General features: G+C 39.4%; 1 protein-coding gene across 8 annotated transcripts; it reads right to left on the bottom strand.

The window, feature by feature from the left end:
* Positions 1-61: 61 nt before the first annotated feature.
* Positions 62-19,119, bottom strand: git2a (G protein-coupled receptor kinase interacting ArfGAP 2a). Of its 8 annotated transcripts, none has more exons than XM_088076805.1 (21): positions 18,731-19,119; positions 14,827-14,960; positions 14,334-14,446; positions 14,073-14,178; positions 13,872-13,958; positions 13,626-13,756; positions 13,424-13,518; positions 11,452-11,497; positions 10,902-10,953; positions 9,918-9,990; positions 9,654-9,751; positions 9,452-9,563; positions 9,214-9,356; positions 8,976-9,125; positions 6,277-6,525; positions 5,297-5,386; positions 3,639-3,721; positions 3,271-3,462; positions 2,897-3,028; positions 1,863-1,926; positions 62-1,457 (listed from the first exon to the last, which is right to left on the bottom strand). In XM_088076805.1, the coding sequence occupies exons 1-21, from the start codon at positions 18,780-18,782 to the stop codon at positions 1,245-1,247; spliced, it is 2,415 nt and encodes an 804-aa protein (XP_087932931.1). In that variant the 5' UTR covers positions 18,783-19,119; the 3' UTR covers positions 62-1,244. The 8 variants fall into 8 exon arrangements, with proteins under 8 accessions (XP_087932931.1, XP_087932927.1, XP_042344897.1 ...); XM_088076801.1 differs by lacking the exon at positions 2,897-3,028 and having other exon boundaries at positions 18,731-18,804; positions 19,046-19,111; XM_088076802.1 differs by having other exon boundaries at positions 1,319-1,457; positions 2,868-3,028.
* Positions 19,120-20,541: the final 1,422 nt, after the last annotated feature.

Here is a 20,541-nt window from a genome sequence, read left to right as displayed (position 1 = left end):
GCATTAAGGCAACAAAAAGTGAAACATGATAAATACAAAATCTGGCAAATCAACAATGGGCTATATTTATAAATTAAGTTTATTTATAAAATAATTATTTTTTTCCGAAGTGCAACTTAACAGCTGCATCACATACATCCCTGCACTTGGGTCACGTACAGAGAGGGACAATACCTTGATCAGATCTTGAAATGATGATGAACTCTGATACACTTGGTGAAGATGAATGTTGGGTTGCACAATTATACAGGAGACGTCTAGACTTCTATCCCATATGTTGCACATTAATACAAAACTAGCAGCAACGGAACAGAGCACAAAACACATGGGCATACAAACAGTATGGCTATTAGCTCTAAATTTGACCAACACTGCAATGGCACACAAGACTGCAGAATACAGTGCAGTGTGGAGAAACGCACCAGATCATTTGAAGTTAATACAACAACATCTTGGTGCTAGTAACAGATAAAACTTGGCCCTTGAACAAGCGTGATTTGCATTCACCGACTTGACACATGGGCACACATAAATAGCCGCAATAAGTGCACTGCAGACTGGATTACAATTGGACAGGGGACAAACCATATAAATAGCTTTTTTGATGCAACAAACATTGGCATTGCAGAGCTACAACATGTGCATAAATGAAGTTCCCAACATTTAATGGTACGCTTGTTTTTGGCAATTACACTTTACAGTATGATGATGCTTGCACAGTGCAATTAATGAGGGGAAGCTCCTGAAGCTACAAGAGTGTGAGCAATAGCTTTCAATGACGGCATATTCATGACTCATTTATGGCTTTTCCATGTCTGGCTTTGGACTGATAACATTAACCAATATCATAATGTTGATTTCCTGTACTGTGCTTAATTCTTTCTCTCAATAAAAGGTATTTACAGTATGCACTGATTAAAGATTTACGCAAATTGTAATCTGTAAACCATTACAGTCCCCACGCCTGCAAGCTGCTACTAGTTTTAACATGATTTGTGGATTATTTTACCTCATGAGAAATTGTGCTATTACAGCAGCTGAGTATCCCTAAGTTTAAAGTTGCTGACTTTTTCCCTTTACACTCAGATTTTTTCCAGAGTTGGCATTAAATATTCATTCATAAATTAAAAAACAATGCATGCATATACCACAAATACAAAAAACCTGACAAACTCAATAAAAAATTTAGATATAAGAACAAAATTGAGATGCTGACTGCTTTGCAGCCTTGTAAGTGCTGTTTGTTAGTTAGTATTCTCCTTTGTGGTAATGGTCACAAGCTGCTTGGCTGCCTTGGCAATGTCATACGCACATTGGATGACCTGCTGGGTGACCAGCTGCATGTCCGGACCCGGGCAGCCCTCTGAAGGCAACGCTTTCCTGCACTCGTTCTGAAGCCGAAACGCACTCGATGTCAACAAGCGCAGAGAGCCTCTCACAGTCTCTGAGCGGGGCTTCTGCAGAGGAAGGTTAAGATATCTAAATACTAATGGACAGTGTTTGTTCAAAAGCAACAGATTTGTGCAAAGAGAGGCAGTATAGTGCAGATCCTTTGGATCCACATTTACCTCTGCTGGCTTCAGACTGAATCTGGCCACTACGCTTTGTCTACTGTGCTCTTTTCTTTTAATACACTTCAAAAATATTCCCATTTAACACAAAGAATAGATACATTTATGTGCAATACAGAACAAAGCAAAATAATACATCAGATATTGGCACAACTGAAAATATTCCTGTATTGGACTTTGAAACTCTGGTATTTGTGCTGCTTGTGATACCTTCAAAACAACAAATAAAAACTAAAAAGGTTGACTGAGCCATTCTCTGAAAGCAAAATATCTACAAACTTGTTTCCATACCTTTGGAAAGAGGGCAGCCATTTCTGTTACAGCCACATGTATTCTTTCTGAGCAGGGTATGAAGCTGTGAGAAGAAAAGATTTGTTGATGAGTTCAACATATTGATGTCACATTCATACAAATCACAAAATTACCAAACAGCCATTGATAAAATATGTATTAACCAAAAGCTCTTACATGCCAGTCAGCTTACACAGTAAGGTACCGTATAGTATTCACACCACACCGTGCATTATCATCTACAACTTCAGGTTAACATCATCAGAACATGCCATATAAATGACATTTTTAGCATTGTAAGTGCAAGGCAGTTTTATTCTATCGCACATTTTTGTATTAAAACATTTATTAGGGATGCACAATAATATCGGCACGTCATCGGTATCGGCAAAGATTGGCTTTAAAATGAAATATCCAAATCTGCCAACATGCTGTTTTCTGCCGATATCACAAACCGATATTTTTCTAAATTTATTTACAGAGTGAACATGTATAAAACATTGACCCAAAGTTGAAGTATTTTTTTTTTTAAATTTTGCACAATGAGTGAATATTATATACACAAAGCACTGAATTTTATGTTTCCATCTGCTGGTGGGCCATCACAATTAGAGTATGCACGATATGATATTAATTCCACTACAGAAGAGACTTGTGAATTACTAAAATGAGGAGGGATTAAAGTTGATACATCTATATCGGTATCAGTTATCGGCCAAATGCTTTTTTTTTATCAGCATATTGGATATTGGCAAAAAAAATCCAATATTGTGCATCCCTACAAATTAAAGCTTCACACTAGTGACAACATCAACCTGAAAAACTGCTACACCAAATTCACTGTATTTTAAAAGCAAGTCACCGCATAGAACAACGATTCATCAATCAACTGAAGCATCTTCAAAGTCAGCACATCCATGAAAAAGAGATGCATTGTGAGGAGGTGAGGCAGAAGGGAAGGGGTGAGGCAGAAACTGTGTGACGGAGAAGAAAATAAAACTGTGCCTGGGAGGCAGGGACAGAGGCCAGAGTACCAGGAGGTGGGGTCAGGGGACCGCAGGCTGAGCGGCTGAAGGGGAGGGGGGGCCTTCTCGGCCCAGGGCACCAGAGTGCTGAAACATCCCAGGCTGTGCCTGAGCCGACGCACACCTTCACGCTCACATGGTCTGCTCGAAGGGGTGAGGGACGGGGACACCAAAACAACATCATGACAGCGGAGCAGAGTGGATGTAGAACGAGGGGGAAGAGTGAAGATAGCAGACAAAAAGGGGAAATGATAGGAGATAAACGCAACTAAACACAACAGAATCATGATGAATGTAAGAGGAACTTGAGAGTTAAAATAGAAGCAAAGAAATGAAACAGATCCTACACTGATAATAAAGAAAGATCCATTTCAGATTCTGACCTGTCATGTTTGTTCTCCTGAGCAGCTCGCAGCAGCTCTTGGATATTCTTGGTGATCTGCTCTGTTTTTCGGATGACGTCCTCTGTGCTGGGAAGAGTGGGGTCTGACTCCATCTCCAGATCATCCAGCTCAGGGATTGAGCTGCCCTCCCCCAGCCAGCCGCTGCTCCTCAGCCTAACTCTCCTGCACAAACTGCAGAGGGAAATTCACAAGAAATGTCAACTGGCAAAATCCCTGCTCATTGCTTTGACACTACAAACTAAAAAAGCACAATATTTTTTACTTTAAACTGTCTTTAGGAGCCAGAAAACTTTAACTTTCTTTACTTTTGATTTTGTACAAACCATAATTCAGGGTGGTTCTCTTACCCCGAATCATCCATCTCAGAGTCATTGAATGTGTTGTCATAGTCACTTTCCGGCATGCTGCTTTGCTTCTCTAACTTTGAGGCCTAGAGGGAAGAGAGGAGACAAAAAAAAGATAATGCTTGTGCAAGACGTCCCATGTCACTGACAATATTAACCAGAAACAGCTGTGGTGAAATCACTATTTCAATGCTAATCAGTAAAGAATACACACTTTTGTACTCCTTTCTGTTGTTTTGTGTCAAAAGTGTAAACAATTTCAACAAGTAAAAGCGATGCAGACGACTCTGAATGAAACAAGCCAATAAAGCTGTGAAGCAAGAGCACATCATCAAATTTGAAACATTTAATATAGGATTAGTAAAAACCAGCTTTGCAGATTTCAGATAGATGATCACTAATTCTGACTTGCTTGAAATTGATCCATCGTATTGCATAATTTAAATGACTATGATCATCTTCAAGTGTGACAATTTGATGAAATGAGGATGGATTCATGGTTGACAATTAACCAAATAGCCAAACTAAATTCTAAAAATCAGCAACACATGGCTAGAAACATGACATCAGAACTCATCCTCCGCACTAAAGAGGAAGCAGCCCCCAGAGGGTCATTGTTTGAGAGCGGGAAGTCAAGATGAGTTCAGAAATAAAACTAAATCACACGCAACAAAACTATGAAGAGAATCACACAAAGTAGGAATGCCTTATCTTCACGACAGATAAGGTTCACCGTGATCAGAGTGTTCACTGTCACTCAACAATACAGAGTCACTGTGAGACTCAAAGCTGAATATATAAACAGGAAGCAGAGACAAACAAGTGATCTTAAGCCACAAAGGACCTCTTGTACAACATGCTCATATCATTTCAATCCATGTTCAGAATCTAAACAAAGTCCTCCTCTTGTGCACAGTACAAAATGCAACACACATCATAAGCCTTCCTCAGGAAATACGATCAGCACACACATGTTAAGATAAATCTTTGTTCAGCCAGAACAAAAGATAAACTATTTAGACTGAAAACAACTCCTGGATCACCATGTTGTTTGTGTGTTCCTGGAGGAAGTGAGAACATGCTGCTGGAAGCTCACTGTGCAAAATGGCCAAGCAGTTGTTAGAGAGAGGGTTAAAAAGGACTCCTCTTTATATTGTTAGAGTGTTTGAAATGAAAAGAGGAGTTCAGCAACTCACAAGGTATAAAATACACATTTAACGGGCTAATTTACTTCATCTGTTTCCCTTCCTTTCACAGACAGCTGGTTGTTTCATAAAAAAATTAAGCAAACACAACTAACAAACTTTTTTTTTACAATCAAACTTTTTCAGCTTTCAGATGCTGGGCAAAGGAAGAAAGTTAAAATTAAAATTAGCAGGTGCTGCATCACAAGCACAACTTTCTGCTCAACGTTCAGAGGTTTTGCCTTTTACAAAACCCAGACAATTCCACTTGTTTAGCCGCGCTGTGAGGATGATGCTGATGAAGGCAGGTATCTGATGGTGAGGGCAGCCGGTGGAGGAGCGGCTCATGCAGCAGGGCGGATAAGGAGCAGCATACGAAGGACAGAGGGAGGTGAGGGAGAAGGGAAGAGGTAGAAATGGATCCAAGTGGATTTGCTGCGTCCAACAAGATGTCGACCAAGTGAGGATGTACTTAACCTTTTGAGCACTTTCGTCCTTCGACCAAGACAGGGTGGATGGAAATGAGGGGAGGGATGAAGAGGTGGTCACAAAAGCGCCCCTTTCCGTCTAAAGACAAGGTTTAAATCACATTTTAAGGACACAAATTTCAACTTAAAAAAGAAACAAAATAAAACGTGTGATGAATGAAGTTAGATCATGTCTTGACCCACAAGTCTCTTCAAGCCAACAGTGGCTTAGTCGGGTACTGTGCGTTGGGAATGGAGATGATGGAAAACTATATTCTGTGCAATGATCATTACCTTAAGGATTAGAATATTGTGTTATTTAAGAGGGGTGAGTTTAAGATAAACCCATGCTTGTAGAATAATTTAACAGCTTTGTTGTTTTTACAGATTATACGCCTACATTTATTCTCTGAGCTCATACTTTCTGATCACAGTGCTGGAATAAATACCACTGAAGAGCCTGGGAGTTAATCCATTGAGAGAAAAGCACCAGAAAACCGAGATTCACAGGCTCAAATTTAAGTGCATGAATATCTTATCTGAATCACAGACAGACTCCAAACAGATGAGAAGATAAGGTGAGTTTGTGAAATTATCATGCATTACAAAAACACAGAGTATTTGTATGGTAGTTTTAATGCTTCATCAACATAAAACACAGTACAAACCTTCAAAATATATCAGAAAAAAAGAGCATCTCTTTTTGGTTACAGCTAACAAACAAGCAGCACTCCAGTAAACAACAGATATATGCAGATAATAGTTCTGAATGGACAAGATGAGATGTGACTGGCTGTGTATAAATGCACGGCAGTGTGGTTTTGATGACTCCGTCTTTGATGCTGCAAAAAACTACCCAGCGGCAGATGAGTACGGAAAACCATTTTAAAGGTAGACAGAAAGGTTTGCAGACAGGGTGAAGACACGAGGAAAAGTCGTGGGCAGAGGAGAGAAAATGGCAAAGGAGAGCAGGGAACAGGTCTTACTTACATGAGGTGGGAAGGGTTGCAGGGTGGGGATACCCTCCTCTGGGTAGGGAGTTTCCCCTTTAGGGACATAGGGCTTCAGGCCTGAGCCGGTCTCATACATAGACATGGGCCGACTGGCCCGCGCAGACTGCCGGCGTTTCAGGGCTGAGGGGCTGGAGGGATCGGGGTAGTCTGAACCGCTGGGGATCTGATAGATATTGGTTGGGATGTGCCGCCTGAGAGAGGTGTTCTCGCTTTGCAGAGATTGCAGCTGGAAGAGACGGTCAGCAATACACTAAGAGGTGCTCTCAGCAAAGCAAGCAATCAGGGAACACCTGATCTGATCCACTTTATCTTTACAGCATGACACTTCAGCTTCTATCCCATCGTTCCAAAAATACTCATACTATATTTTGACAGTCTGCTTCTGTCAGCATGCTTACAGTCTTTTAATTCTGCCAATCATTAGGCAAGATGCGTCATATCATAAAATTTGAGATTCCAACCTTCGAATTATTGACATTGCCATAGTACAGAGAGTTCAGTCAGTAACTGAAGACTGCTCTTACCAAAATGACTTACAGAGAATCTCATGTTTTGTGACTTTGAGATTGGTTTTCTAACTTTTAGTTAGAAAGCATGACTGAGAATCTCTTGTGATAAATATATATAATTGTATCTTCTCCTTTTATATCCATCAAGTTGACCATTAACCTCCTGAAAAAATCATAGCAATAATATGAATTTTGCTTTTGGGGGGGGTTGTCTTGGTCTAAAAAAAAAAAAAAAGCAAAGCAAGTGATGAGCAAGCAAAAGATTGCTGCGTAGGTAAGCAACACAGGCGCAGTATAGTCAAGGATGTAGCCACAGTACAGAAGAATTAAAGGAATACTTCGCACACAAAATTAACATTTGTAAATCAATGAGTCAATCTGTGCCATATATTGATTTATTGGGGAACATTTAACAACAGCAAAACTATATCAAAACGTGTTTACAAACTCACACAACTCGTGTGGCATAATAAAAGTCTCATTTATCCAGTCGTATGCTCAGTACTCCTTCTTAACACATGCATTTTTTTTTTTAAAAAAAGTTATTAAAACTGAACTGAAAGTGAAATGTATATATGGTTTGCAAAGTCAGACTCAGTACTGAGGGCTTTTGTTTTTCCAAAAAGGCCTGTGTTCCTGAGGTCCTGAGCATACGACTGAATAAAAAAGACTTGGATTTTACTGCAAGAGTTGTGTGAAAGTTTGTAAACGGCTGCTTTCGTAGTTTTGCTCTTGTTCAATAGTCCCCAGTCACTCAATGAATAAGCATATTTGCCATTTTCCATGGAGGCATGTGAGAATTCTTTTTTTGTAAGGTAACACAGTATGACTAAATTATGTACAAATGGTTGTGTGGGTGAAGTATTTCTTTAACTCAAGACTTATGAGAGGATAAGAGGCATTCAAGAATAAACAAAATCATGAAGATTTTGTCAAGGATATAACAGTTTGGGGGTAGAAAAGCTGGCCTTGATTAACGCAACTACTTGCATTTGATGCAAAGTGAACGGTAGATCTGGTGTACTTTTCAAAAAGAAGTGGTTTAGTAACTAATGACTGTGTTTTGTGAGGGCTGTGATTCCAATCAAAGTTTAAGGACATACAATATTTGCTAACAAGCCACAAGTCATGTTTCCTCTACCACATCTTTATCCAAATTTGATCATTTTAGTGAATCTGTTAAACCATAAGCTTACAACACAAAGCCAGATCACATCTTTAAAACAATACCGTACGCAGCAGCCGTATGTCTCCTGCAGTGACTCTATGACCCTGTGTGTGCAACTGAATTAAGAGACAAATGATCAGCATGCTCCTACAAAACAGCCAAATTAAATCAATTTTTACAAGACAAGAAAAATAAGAAAAATAAACTCAGCGTCTCTGACACGGGTTCAATTTAACAAAATAAAAAGCTGTAACATGCTGAGAACGTTTCAGGCCAAAAATTTTCAAAATAGTTTTGGTTTAGAAGGTTGCTTAATTGAAGCACAGTGCAGAATCTCAAACATCACGTCTATAAATGAGCAGTTTGATATAACAGAGTAACAGTATTCCAGGTTTGTGTCAGCTGGAGTACGCTTTCTATGAAATGTGACCACTTGGACAACACGAAAAAACAATAAATCTACATGTACTAAAAGGCTGTTCAAAAACAACTGCTTGAAATCAACGAAAACCATTCTACTCAGTAAACACCGTATATGTGATGAAGCAAGGCACACACATACAATTTCAGTTAGTCCCTATGAAAGGATTAAAAACTGTCAATTACTTCATGCTTTTTCTTAAAACATGCTTGTTAGTAACATTAGACAGTGTGGATTTATTACAAAAAGGAGGACTACGGTTAAACTGGTTTGGTTATTAGCTGGAGAAAGGATGCATTTCTTCGTGTCAAATCCAGAAAACAAAACCAACAAAACAAAAGAAAATCTCTGGTTTACATTCAAGCTTTGAAATGGAACATGCTGGCCAAAACAGAGGGCGGACCAGCAGGGTGTCACAGCAGCGTTATCTTGCAACACAGCATTCCTATTCAGATAGCTCGGCCTCCACGCTAGAGAGCGATCGCACTGGGCAGGAAAAGAGCTCTGCTGACCGCTGCGGCCCCCCCTCAGTCCGGCCCCCGGTGTTAGTGATCTTATTGGTGGAGCGGGGTGGATACCTTTTTCTGCATCAGCCTCAGCTCATCGCTCAGGTTGTTGTTGGCTTTCATGAGGTGCTGGATCTTGGCTTCAGAGGCAGAGAGCGCGTTTTTCACCTCCATGTATTCGTGCATAGTGATGGGGCCATCTGAGAGGTCAGAGTCCAGGCTCTGTTAGAGAGAGAGGTTGAAAACAAAATGATAAAGGCACCAAGAGAGCATTTCCAGGTTTGAGTCTGTGAAAGTGATGCCTCGATACCTTGGTCCTGTCTCCTTTGCTCGAGGGGAGCTCGTGATCTGTATCCTCATCAGACGCTACACTGTCATAGTCAGGCTGATCATTGTCCTGGCTATCGCTGCCATGCCTGACGGCCATACTCTTCAGGATAAATTCAACATTATCTGGAATGACGGGGCACAGAGTGAAACAGTTACATCTATGGTACACCTCAGTGTATCAGTAAGATCTTGAAATAAAGTCACAACAGGATGCAGACCTTTGGGACTTGCTATTAAATTTCCTTGCTGTCTGCGCTTAGCATCGCTTAATATGTCGATCACAAGAGTTGCAAACTCGTGTGCATTGAATCTTGCGAGCTTCTGTCGTCCCTAAATAAGAAAAGTAAAGTCACATCAGCACTTGCAACTTGTGCAGAGAGAGACAAAATATTGCATGGTAATTCTGCAAAGGTGACTCACCTGGTTTCGCGTTGATGAATACTCTGGATTCACAGGAAGGAAAGGCACCACAGTCGTCTCCGTCACCAGAGTGCTGTGATTCTGTGTAGCCAACCACACTACAAATAATAGGATAAGAATGAGTTAATTGGCGTCTGGTTTAGAGGCGGGAGTACAGCTGCAATGCCAGTGGAGGATTAAAAGCATCAGTGTTAGGAAATGTCAGTAAAAATGTCTTCTGTGGACACAAGACAACAGAGCTTTTACTGGGTAATTCTACTTTACCAGCATCAGTCTCTCGTCTGTCCACCTCATCGTACACATCCATGGCCAGCTCCTCGAATAAATGATTACTGAGCTGCAAGACAATTAGTAAATAAATGACAGTCAAGGGAAAATTCAATTGAAAATATATATTCTATCTAAAATTTGTAGTGCTTTTTATCAGTCTCGATTTTTGAAGTGACTTGCAGACTGTTGGAGGTATCGGCCATAGAGATGTCTGCCTTCTCTGCAATATAATGGAACTAGATGGCTCGACTCGCGGTGCTCAGTGTCCAAAAAAAAAAAAAAAAGTTTTGAAAAACTCAACAGCAATGTCTCTTTCCAGAAATCATGACCCAGTTACTCAAGATAATCCACAGACCTTGTTGTGAGCAGTTTCAAGTAGTAACTATTTTCTTTTTATTGAAGTACACCTGCCGAACGTATCACCGCACAGACTGAAGCGAGCATCTACTGCTAGCTCACGTAGCACCACTGAGCTAGCTAACGTTAGAGCTCACCTGAGGAGGACGTCATTCATGTTTACATCTCATGCTGTCAGGAGCACGAGCCTCTCATCCATGAATGGATGCGTGCTTCTGTCTGCATGGTGGTGGAGTTAGTAGGTGTAGTTTGGTAAAAAGAAAGTAGTTCCTGGATGAAACTGCTCACAACAAGGTTCATCATTGGATCATCTTCAGTAACCAAGTCATGATTTCTGGAAAGATACATTGTTGAGTTTTACAAATGCCGTTTTTGGGCCCGTTGAGCACCACAAGCTGAGTACCATCTGGTTCCGTTATATTGGAGAAAAGGCAGACATCTCTACAACTGACATCTCCAACACTCTGTATCGCACACCAAAGCAATCTAGATTGATAAATAGTACTACAGTTAACAGGCAAAATATACATTTTTAATTTTTGGGGTGAACTGTCCCTTTAAGTAAGCCTAGAAAAAAAGATTAGTACAGCAAAAATATGTAAAAAAAAAAAAATTACTCACAGACTGCAGTTTCTTCTTTGCTGCTTTGGCCAGTTCTGATAAATCTAAACTGCTGCGAAGAGAACATAACTTTCATAAACATGTGCTGATGAACTGTTAGCTTGACGTAATGCACATTTCATTCTGAGTAATACTTACATGTTCCTTTTCCATCAAAAGAACGCAATAAAAAAAGATCAAATGTGTCATTATATTGGAAAAAAAAAAACACTACCATGGTTTTACACCATTTACACCGTTCTGCTCATTTGGAAATAGAGTCGTTTAGAACAACATTTTCAATTATTTGAGGCAGTTACAGAGTTTTTGGGTATGTCAGCTACTATATTGGGTCTCTTTCCTTTAACACAGATAGTAGACGCTGCAGAGCTCTCGACAGCGTGTCAGAACAGGCCTCAGAGCAAAAATACAACCAGAAACAACTGCCTCACTGCACTTGCTTTGCTGGCTCCTTTTAAGTTAAGACCGTTCACTTAGACACACATTAACTCACAGACAAATCATTATTATTGACATGCATCATGTTGGCTTACAGTGTGTGCTGTCTTACCTGTCAGCCATTTGTGGAACAATGAAGTGCTGGCCGTTTTTATGATCTAAAAGGAACAACAAGAATGTTCTGGATGACTGCCAATAACATCATCAATACTAATAGGAAATGTAAAAACTTTGAATTAATTATGATTCAAAGATAGTAGATCATCAGTATACATTATAAATTAAATACACTGAGCAGTTTTTTTTTTATTTGCTTGAAGTGGCACATGGGACAGATTTACCATCAGGTATCAGGTACCTTGCCAATCACAGAAAAGTGCGCTAGCTGAGACAATCATGCCAAGTCAAAACTATCAAAAATGGAACAAGTTACAAGAGGTATTAAAATGAGATATGTACGTGTCTGTAAAGCATTTAAAGTGAATGCTAGATAATGTACCTATTACCCACTGCTCCTGCTTTGGTTAATTCAGACTGATCGTTATTTATTGATATTGTTTTCCTTGTCATTATTCTTACTGTCTTTTCTTCTGTTGTGTTGTTTTGCATTTCTTCACTGGTTGCAGATTTGTTTGCTATTTAATCTGTTTCATCCCTTTGCTGATTTTATTGTACTTTGTGACTTTTGACAGCCATTGCTTCCAGTTGTTTTTGTTGAATTTGTTGCTATTGTATGCTCCCTTTGGCCCAATGAATGTAAATTCAGGGCATTGCTGTAAAGGAGCTTAATGCTCAGTCAATTTTCCCTGAATAAACAATAGTTGATGATGATGATGATGATGATGATCTTAAACCCTGTTTACACCTGGTACAAACATGCCTCTAGGGTGACAGAATCATAAGTGGACAGCTCTAAGTACAGGTCTGAATGCACAGGTGGTCTGAGGTGGTGTGGGCCGCATGTGGCCCCATTCTTTTAGCAGCGTGTACACCAATGTGTCCTGTGCCATATTAAAGTACCGCCTACTCAGCTGACGTCCTTGCTTATCCGACTCCTGTGCCATACAGGCAAACTTGCTGTAGCTACTGATACACAGGTTAGACACATCACTGAAGGAGCAAATCTCCTCCTAGCGAACGTTCAATTAAACACTCAGCGCGAGCATACACAGCAGCAGCAGTAGCAACTGTTAAACAGTCAAAAAAAAACTCATATCGACACCAAAACTGTATGACTCCTAACCCATTAATAACAGTTAGGTAACGTTAGCTGTGTGATGCTAATAGATAGCCCTACCACTGCGTGCCTGCAGGCAGATTCTCACCAACTGTCTGCAGGGTGTGCTGGTCTCGTGAATGAGAGGGGGGGCTGCAGCAAATCAATTAGCTCTACAATGAAACAATTTTTGCCAATTTTTAAAGCTTATTAAAGACTGTCAGTGTGCATATACTGTGACAAACCTCTCGCCAGTATTTGGTCTTTGCAAAAGGAAATGATGACTAGAGCAGAGAGGTGAGATCTCATCACAAGTGTCCCCCATTATTGATTATTTTGCATTTCAAAGGCAAAAAACGGCATGGCACTAGCATGAAGAGGACATTTCTGTGAAGGACAGACTCATGGGTACCCATAGAACCTATCTTCATTCAGATATCTTGAGGTCAGAGGTCAAGGGCCCTTTGTGAAAAGGCCATGCCGTTTTTCCATCGCCAAAGTTTAGCCTAACTTTAGAGCATTATTTTTCCCCCTTCCTGAGGAAGCTAGCATGGCATGGTCGGTACCACTGGATTCCTCAGGCCTTCTATATGATGCACCATGTGATACTATTTCATGCTTGAGAACTGTTACAGCTTCTTAAAGAGAGGCATGACGGCCAGCTATTGAAAAAAAAAAAAAATTATGTTGTATGAACCTTAATCGCATCACGATAGACGTGTGTTTCGCTGATAGCCCAACCTAAGACGCATGATATTACCAAGTGTAAACAGACACTTTCACTCCAACCACACATGTACATAATCTTTGACCCATATATTTTATATTTTTAGTAATTTCCGTAACAGTGCTCCTTCTCACTACATACCTGGTTTTCTCCCACACAAGTAGAACGCCAGTCTGTCAGTCAGTTCATACTGAATCTCCACCAATCGATCAGCCAGGTCATGGTGGCCAGCTTCCCTGCATAAGCACAGATGTAAAATAATAAAATATATATATATATATAAAACTTGAAAGGGTGAAGTTACAGGCCCAGAATATTTTGTGCTTGAATTATAAAAGCTAACCTTGCATAGTCAATGGGAGTTTTGCCATTGCTGTCAGGGGCTCCAGGATCTGCTCCATAAACAGTTAATAGTTCAGCCTGAGATACTTGTCCTGCCTTTGCAGCTACATGCAAGGGAGTGTTTCCTTTTTCCTAGAGGAGAGGTTGATTAACAGGAGAAACCATTATGATTAAAAAAAAAAAAAAAACTGTGACGTAAATGCAAAGAGGAAAAAAAGAGGTTTTAAATACAGCTGGGGAGTCTTACCGGGTGAAAAAAATTAGCTTGTGCACCCAGAGAAAGCAACCTCAAACACGTCTCCAGATTCCCGGTGCGTACACTTGAGTGAAGTTGCTAACAAAAGCAAAACAACTTTCAATATGAACGAACAAATTTAAACAATAAAGCTTAGTATAAAACCATGTTTCAGTTCTCTCTTAATCACAACAAGCACCCACTTCGGCTCACCTTGCTTAAATCCTTGGCTGTCGAGCTGTCGTCCTCCCGGCAAGGCATGCGATGGACAAATGCCAGCATTTGATATTTGGCTTTAATAAACTCTGATTTGTTTGGGCTTTTGAGAGAACATGAAACACAGAGGTTCAAACAGAAAGAAAGAGGTAATTAATGAGTCAGTGGCACAAACTGAACTTGAAAGCTCAAATATCCTTTTTTTTTGTTCATTGAATTAACATCTACATGAACTTTTTCCAAACAATAATGACTCACTGCAGTTTGTCCTGAGGGTTGGCCTTGCGTTTCCCACTCATCACAGACGCAGGGTCCAGGAGAGAGTGCTCCCATATTGAATTTGCACCATTGCTGTATAATATTTGAACCATCTAGGATTAAATGAAAAAGAAACCTGTAAAATGTCGCCCATTGATTTTAACTGCAGAATGCTGACTGACTGTTAACAGTTCCCTTCCTGAACAAACACTTTCTATATTTGGACAAAATCAATACACCTCAGTGGGATTTGATATACAACTGCTGTCAACAGATTTATCTTGAGCAAAGACAGAGGCCTGCTGAATTTAAAACTGCAGTAATGCAGACAGTGTGCGAGGATAACAACGATAATCTCTAAGCATTTCAGGAGAGACATCTCAGCCTCAAAGCACTCATAAATAAAACAACTTCACAGCTGAGAGTACAATGATGTGTAGCTTTACACAGACGGATATGAATTTATATTATTTTTCCCGTTTGGGGTCATTACCTGTAGCTGCGTAGGAGGCCATGGTGTGTGTGTCAGGTGACGGACTTGTGAGCTGTGTCTACCCAGACTTCGATGAACACTGCAGCACTCGTCGCAGATCAACACTCCCCTGTTCACCGACGCCCAGCGAGGTTCTGAGAGCGAAGAGACAACAACAAAGAGGAAATAATGACGCTTGGAGTGATCTAACTGACGGAGCACAAGTGAAGGAAGATTTCATTTAAAGGAGAGCGTTACAATATTCTTTCACCTGGTTCTAATAGGATTTATCGCCTCTAGCTTTATTTGTAGTTAATCTAAGTTAAAAATGTAATATTGCTGATAGATTTTCGATGTGGTCCAACAGGTGGTCACTTGAGTGGGTTCCATGGAAACTGAATATGTCCTAGGGCGGCACGCTAATGGCTAAAATGATAATTATGATTATTTTTAATAAATTTTGAGATTGCTATTATTCAACATGATTATTTATTGATTTTAGGCAAAGAAATATTTTATTGCACTGTTAAAACAGAGCACTGCTCTAATTCCATGCTGTTCTACATTCCTGCCACTGTACAAATCTTTGCATCAAAATAAGACTGGTCCTCATTTACAGCGGACCTCCTAGACACAAAATGTATCACAAGTCACGTCCTCTCCTCACTTTCAGGTCCATTACTCAAATCACTAACATGTGAGGTGTGAGCTCCTCACTTTTCCCTTTTCTCTGCCAGTACCTGTACGCTTAAGTGATACTGACACCATCTTGTGAATGGAAGCATTCAGTTGCGTAAAATGCCACCAGATGCCACCAAAGATTTTGGTGGCATCTTTGCATGCTGAACTGCCAACTCATATTAAATGAACTATCATTAGATGAACTTAGGTATTGTAGTTAATCTCACATAAACCGTCCTGCTGCCACAACTAATGTATTAATCCATGGCTGAAAATAGTCCCTAACAAATACACTGTTTACTTCAGCTTCACCAGTTACATTTGCTGAAACTACAGTGTCTAGCTGTTTTAGTAATGATAGTTCATATTTTTGTACATGTTTTTAAAAATCTATGTCTTCATTAAGATCACGAGGTTTAGGGACTGAGTGCTACAGAGAAGTCCTGAGAGACAAAACTTGTTTGTTTTGGGTAGGGTTTTTTTCTTTTCATTAAATTTTTTGAAAACCCTGGTCAGACCCCTGGAAACATTATTTAGGCTAATGCAACAAGAGCAGGTAACACAATGTAGAACACACATATTACAGACTGACAAATTCAGGTTTGACCAGGGGTGTCAAATATACGACTCGTGGGCCTGAACCGGCCCTCCAAAGGGTCCAATCCAGCCCCCTGAATGACTTTGCGCAGTGTAAAATTTCAAAGTAATTAATACTAGAGCCTGGCTGATTTCTCCTCTAACAAATTAAAAACTTATCACCACTACTGTGAGGAAATTGTCTTCATCCTCTGATTTTTTTGGGTTGCAAGAAATAAAAATTAAATAGATAATTCCTGACATTGACTGGTAGGCTACATTTCAGTTGAGGACATCTCTGACTGTATAAAGACACAAAACTCATGCATTTTGATTGTATGAATTTAGAAATATTCCAAAGTAAATGTCCCATATTTCTTACTAGAAATGACTTCAAATCTGAAAATCGAGGCCCTATTAAAAAAGCACATGCTCCACAATTCCAGACAGTTACTGAAATATTTGAGTTGAAGACATCTCAAACGTTTTTACTGTATCAAAGTTTGTTAAACTGTAAAAATATCTAATGGTTTTACAGTGCATTGAGTAGTCTTTCACAAACAGACACAAACACAATCTAACTAGAGAAAAGAAAGAAAAGAGCCAAATTGCATTTGGAGGTAACAACAATGCTATACTAGGCATTTAAAGCTTTTATGACACCAGCTTTAGGTGAAGCCGTGCATTGTGAAACGAGGAAGTGAAGACTTGCAGTTGAAAGCTGAAGCACCTTAACGTTTTTGTTGAGTAATATAACAGCTTCCTCTTTCAAAACTTGGTAAAAAAAAAATGACAGACAGATGCTATCAATAATTTTGATGCTTGATATTCATGAAATGCACAGACTGAGCGATAGAGACAGTGTGCATTTACAAGATACAGTATACTCTAGGACTAAAATAAATATGTTTATTTAACCTTGACCTATTTAGCTCACTTCATATAACGCAAATGTCAGAGTTGTGCCGTCTGCTGTTTATACAGAGAGCAAACATCTCAAAACCAAAAGTACTGTGAATTCATATGACACTCTAAGAGCCGATAAACTGTTAAGCAGATTGAGCGGTTGGCACTGTGACAGGACAGTGAAGACTGTGAGCGTCTTCGCAGCAGCTGAGGTGAACTGGAGGAGGAACAGCTGCAGGAGTTGCTGGTCAAATTCTGGCACCTGGTCCCCAGTGTTCAGAGTCTCCTCTCCTAACTTACTCACCACCAAGACCTGCGAGTTGGTGCTGACATGCCTCTTTTACCCTTTCCACAACAAGTGCTGCTAAATTTAATAGCACATCTTGAAACTAAAAATATTCACAGCCAACAACTGGTTAGAGTCATATGGAGGGGCAATCCAGGCCAGCTGCTGTCCATGCCCAAAGAGTTTAACTAGTCTCTATGACATGATGATAGACAAGCTACTTAAACTTGAGTATGACTGAATATTTAGCACACTTGTTATTGTTCCAATTAATTGTGATTTTTTTTTTTATATATTGGTTGCCCTTGTTAAAAAAAAAAAATTGTGTTCTTTTCAAAAAGTATCTCACATTTAACATAAACAGTGGCACCACAATAGAGAAAAATCTCTTTTGCATTGAAAGCACGCAGTCAATTCACTCCACATCCTGTTTTGCTTCCTGTGCCTGCTGAAAAACATCACGTCATTTCTGTATAAATGAGACTCCTGAAAGTACCTCACACACAAAGCAAGTTGTGGTTGTTCAGGTTTAATAGATTTTTTTTATAAAAGCTTAATTCAATTGTTCTCTCACTGATAATACTATTTACAAATACTATTTTTAACACACAAATCTCTTTTAGAAGATCATGTTATTACACTGATGAGAAATAATGGACACAGAATTAAATTGTCTCCATCCGCACTAATAAATCTCCTGCCAATCACGACAGATAGTGCAGTGACTTGGTCAATCTGACAAATGTTTTCAGATTTGAGTTTATGTAAAAAAAAAAAATTATTTTATTTGATATCTTGTCATTTATTATTTTGTTTTAAACATTCACAGTTAGGGTCAGCGGAGAAAAAAAGTCACACCATTTAGAGTGCATTCATTCCATCATTCCTTCTCAATAAAACAGTTTAATTCAGTCACACATTGTCAGCATCGTTTAGCTTTCTTCTTCATTACTAATGTCCCGGTGTGGTACAAACTTCTCCCTGACAGGAGACCTCAGAGCCCACACACTTCTTTATGAATGATGCAGTCATGCTGGTGAGGGCTGGATGAGATCCATGATGGATGATTACATGCAATTTTTTTTGGAAAATTTTGTATTCTCCAGACATCATTTAATGTACAATTATTGTTTGTTACATGTGACAAAACTGCATTGTTATTGAGAAATACCTGCCTTATTATCTAAAACGCCGGATGCAAACAGTTAAAAAGACAGCTGCTCCAGGTCTAATTGCATCCTAGACTAGGGAGCTATAACATTGAACTGTCAACACTAACAACTTGCTCAGTCAAAACAACAACAAACTGCATATACAACATGATTTAAATAATAAAGCAGCATGGGCCAGCCTTGATAATCTGATTTAAACCTCAAGAGTGTAGCGCAGGGTTTTGGCTTAACGTTACTTGATGGATCAAGTGAATAAATAACGGCTAACAGCTTAACACAGCAGAGAGGGTGTGAATTTGCTTACCTGGGACACTGCAATCAGCGCAGAGCTCGGTGTTTCGCAGGCGTTTAGACATCCTTTACTCATGAAGAGACGCCCTTTAAAACGAGCAGAGAATTATAACCGCTGCGTTATGCTAACCATTGATTACTCTGTGGGATTTCCTTCCGCGTTAGCTAGACCTAGCTAATTAAAAACAACCCAAACAACGACCTGCTACTTCATTTAACTGTTGCTAGCCTGTTCGTTTTGGCTAGCGCCTGCATTACAACCATTATATCGTTAGCATATGAGAGTAAAGTACAATGCTGCTTGCCTGCAAGTTAGCTGACTTAGTACCTGATTAGCTAACTAGCCTGTGTCCGTCTGGTAGTTTACTCTTTGGTCTGTGGCAGACTACACAGCGCGCGAGCGTTCCCAGCGGCAGCTGCGACTCTGACCTATTGTACAGAGTAACACTGTGCCCTGATATTTGTCTTTCAGGAAATAAACGTCTCCACGGAATTAACAATGTACCCGGCCACAATCTCATGGTCGCTTTCGCTTGGATCACCAAAAAACAATCGTATTCACGTTTTTACAGCAAAAAAAGAGAGTAAATCTTAAATACAACATTTTGTCCTAAATTGAGTTTGCGTGGATTTGCGTTGTACACAACCTGACAGACCTAACTGAGGGCACAATTAAAATACTAAAAGGTGAGTTTGATCTATGCACCTTCATGACACGGTAAAAAAAGAGCACTTTTTACAATTTAAAAAAAATGTCAAGATGTTACAAAATGATAGAACATATACAATTAAATGGAATAGTATGGAATGCCATTTTAGTCAATAATAGATAAATAAATGGGGCAACAATGTGTTTATATATATAAACTGAAACATTTATTGATGTCTTTACTTATTTGCTTAATCTTGACTCCTACAAAATGGTTCAATCTATGCAAAAATTAAAAGGAAGTTTTTAAGCTATTGCAAATACCCATAGGCCTGGTTGAAATTTTGGATTTGTCAGTCCTTGTATTGTTTCAGAGTAGGCAACAATTTCAGTTCATGCTAGAAGTGCTGGATAATGGGTTTCCTTTCAGACCATTTGCATTACCTTTTATATAAAATGAGAAGATTCAAAGTAAAAAAAAAATAAAATATCTGATCAAATCATTTTTCTCATAATAAAAAATAACATCTCTCTTCTCTGAATTAATCTAGAAATCAGTCAAAAACATGTTTATTACCAATCCAGAAAAATTCTACATATATGCATTCATAAAATAAATGTGTGATTGTTTTGTGCCTTTGTAAGGTTACAAAATACACATGATTCAGAGAGATCATTTCACCACATTTTTACAACTAGTTATGGGATGACCAAAGACTGGGGATGGCTGGCTTTCCACCATCCGGGATCATGTTGTAAAAGACTCTTCACGGTTTTAGGGCTCACTCCTCGTTATTTTTAAAAACTAAGGCTCAGCAACAGGCATCACACAAGCGTACATTAATAGAGCAAACCGCCACATGTGATAAACGTGTTATTAACTGTGTACATCCATCGTCATACATACACAATCTGTGTGTATAACTCTATTTCACTATAACACATCCATGGTATAACCCCTCCTCCGTGGTACGCTGGCGTTAAAGCCACAGTCCCTCCCATTGACCGTATGGCCCCTCCCCCTTCCCGAAACGTAAAGCCGCCGATCCCATTTTGACATTATGGGCATTACATTTAATATATCGCTTGGATACAATATTTGTGTTCGTAGTGTTTGCAGGACAAAATGCGTAAAAACGAGTTATTGAACACATAAACGTTTGACACGGAATTAT

Source organism: Plectropomus leopardus, chromosome 4 (assembly GCF_026936395.1).
Source record: "Plectropomus leopardus strain MGB_pleo_1.0 chromosome 4, ASM2693639v1, whole genome shotgun sequence".
NCBI lineage: Eukaryota > Metazoa > Chordata > Actinopteri > Perciformes > Serranidae > Plectropomus > Plectropomus leopardus.
The sequence above is the reverse complement of the archived record's forward strand: the minus strand, read 5'-3'. Positions and strand labels throughout refer to the sequence as shown.

Coding starts and splice junctions, on each gene's coding strand:
- git2a (XM_088076805.1), bottom strand. CDS start 18,782: ATGTCTAAACGCCTGCGAAACACCGAGCTCTGCGCTGATTGCAGTGTC. Junction 10,954..11,451: donor GTTCCACAAATGGCTGACAG/GTAAGACAGCAC, acceptor TTCTCTTCGCAG/CAGTTTAGATTTATCAGAAC. Junction 1,458..1,862: donor TGGCTGCCCTCTTTCCAAAG/GTATGGAAACAA, acceptor CTTCCTCTGCAG/AAGCCCCGCTCAGAGACTGT.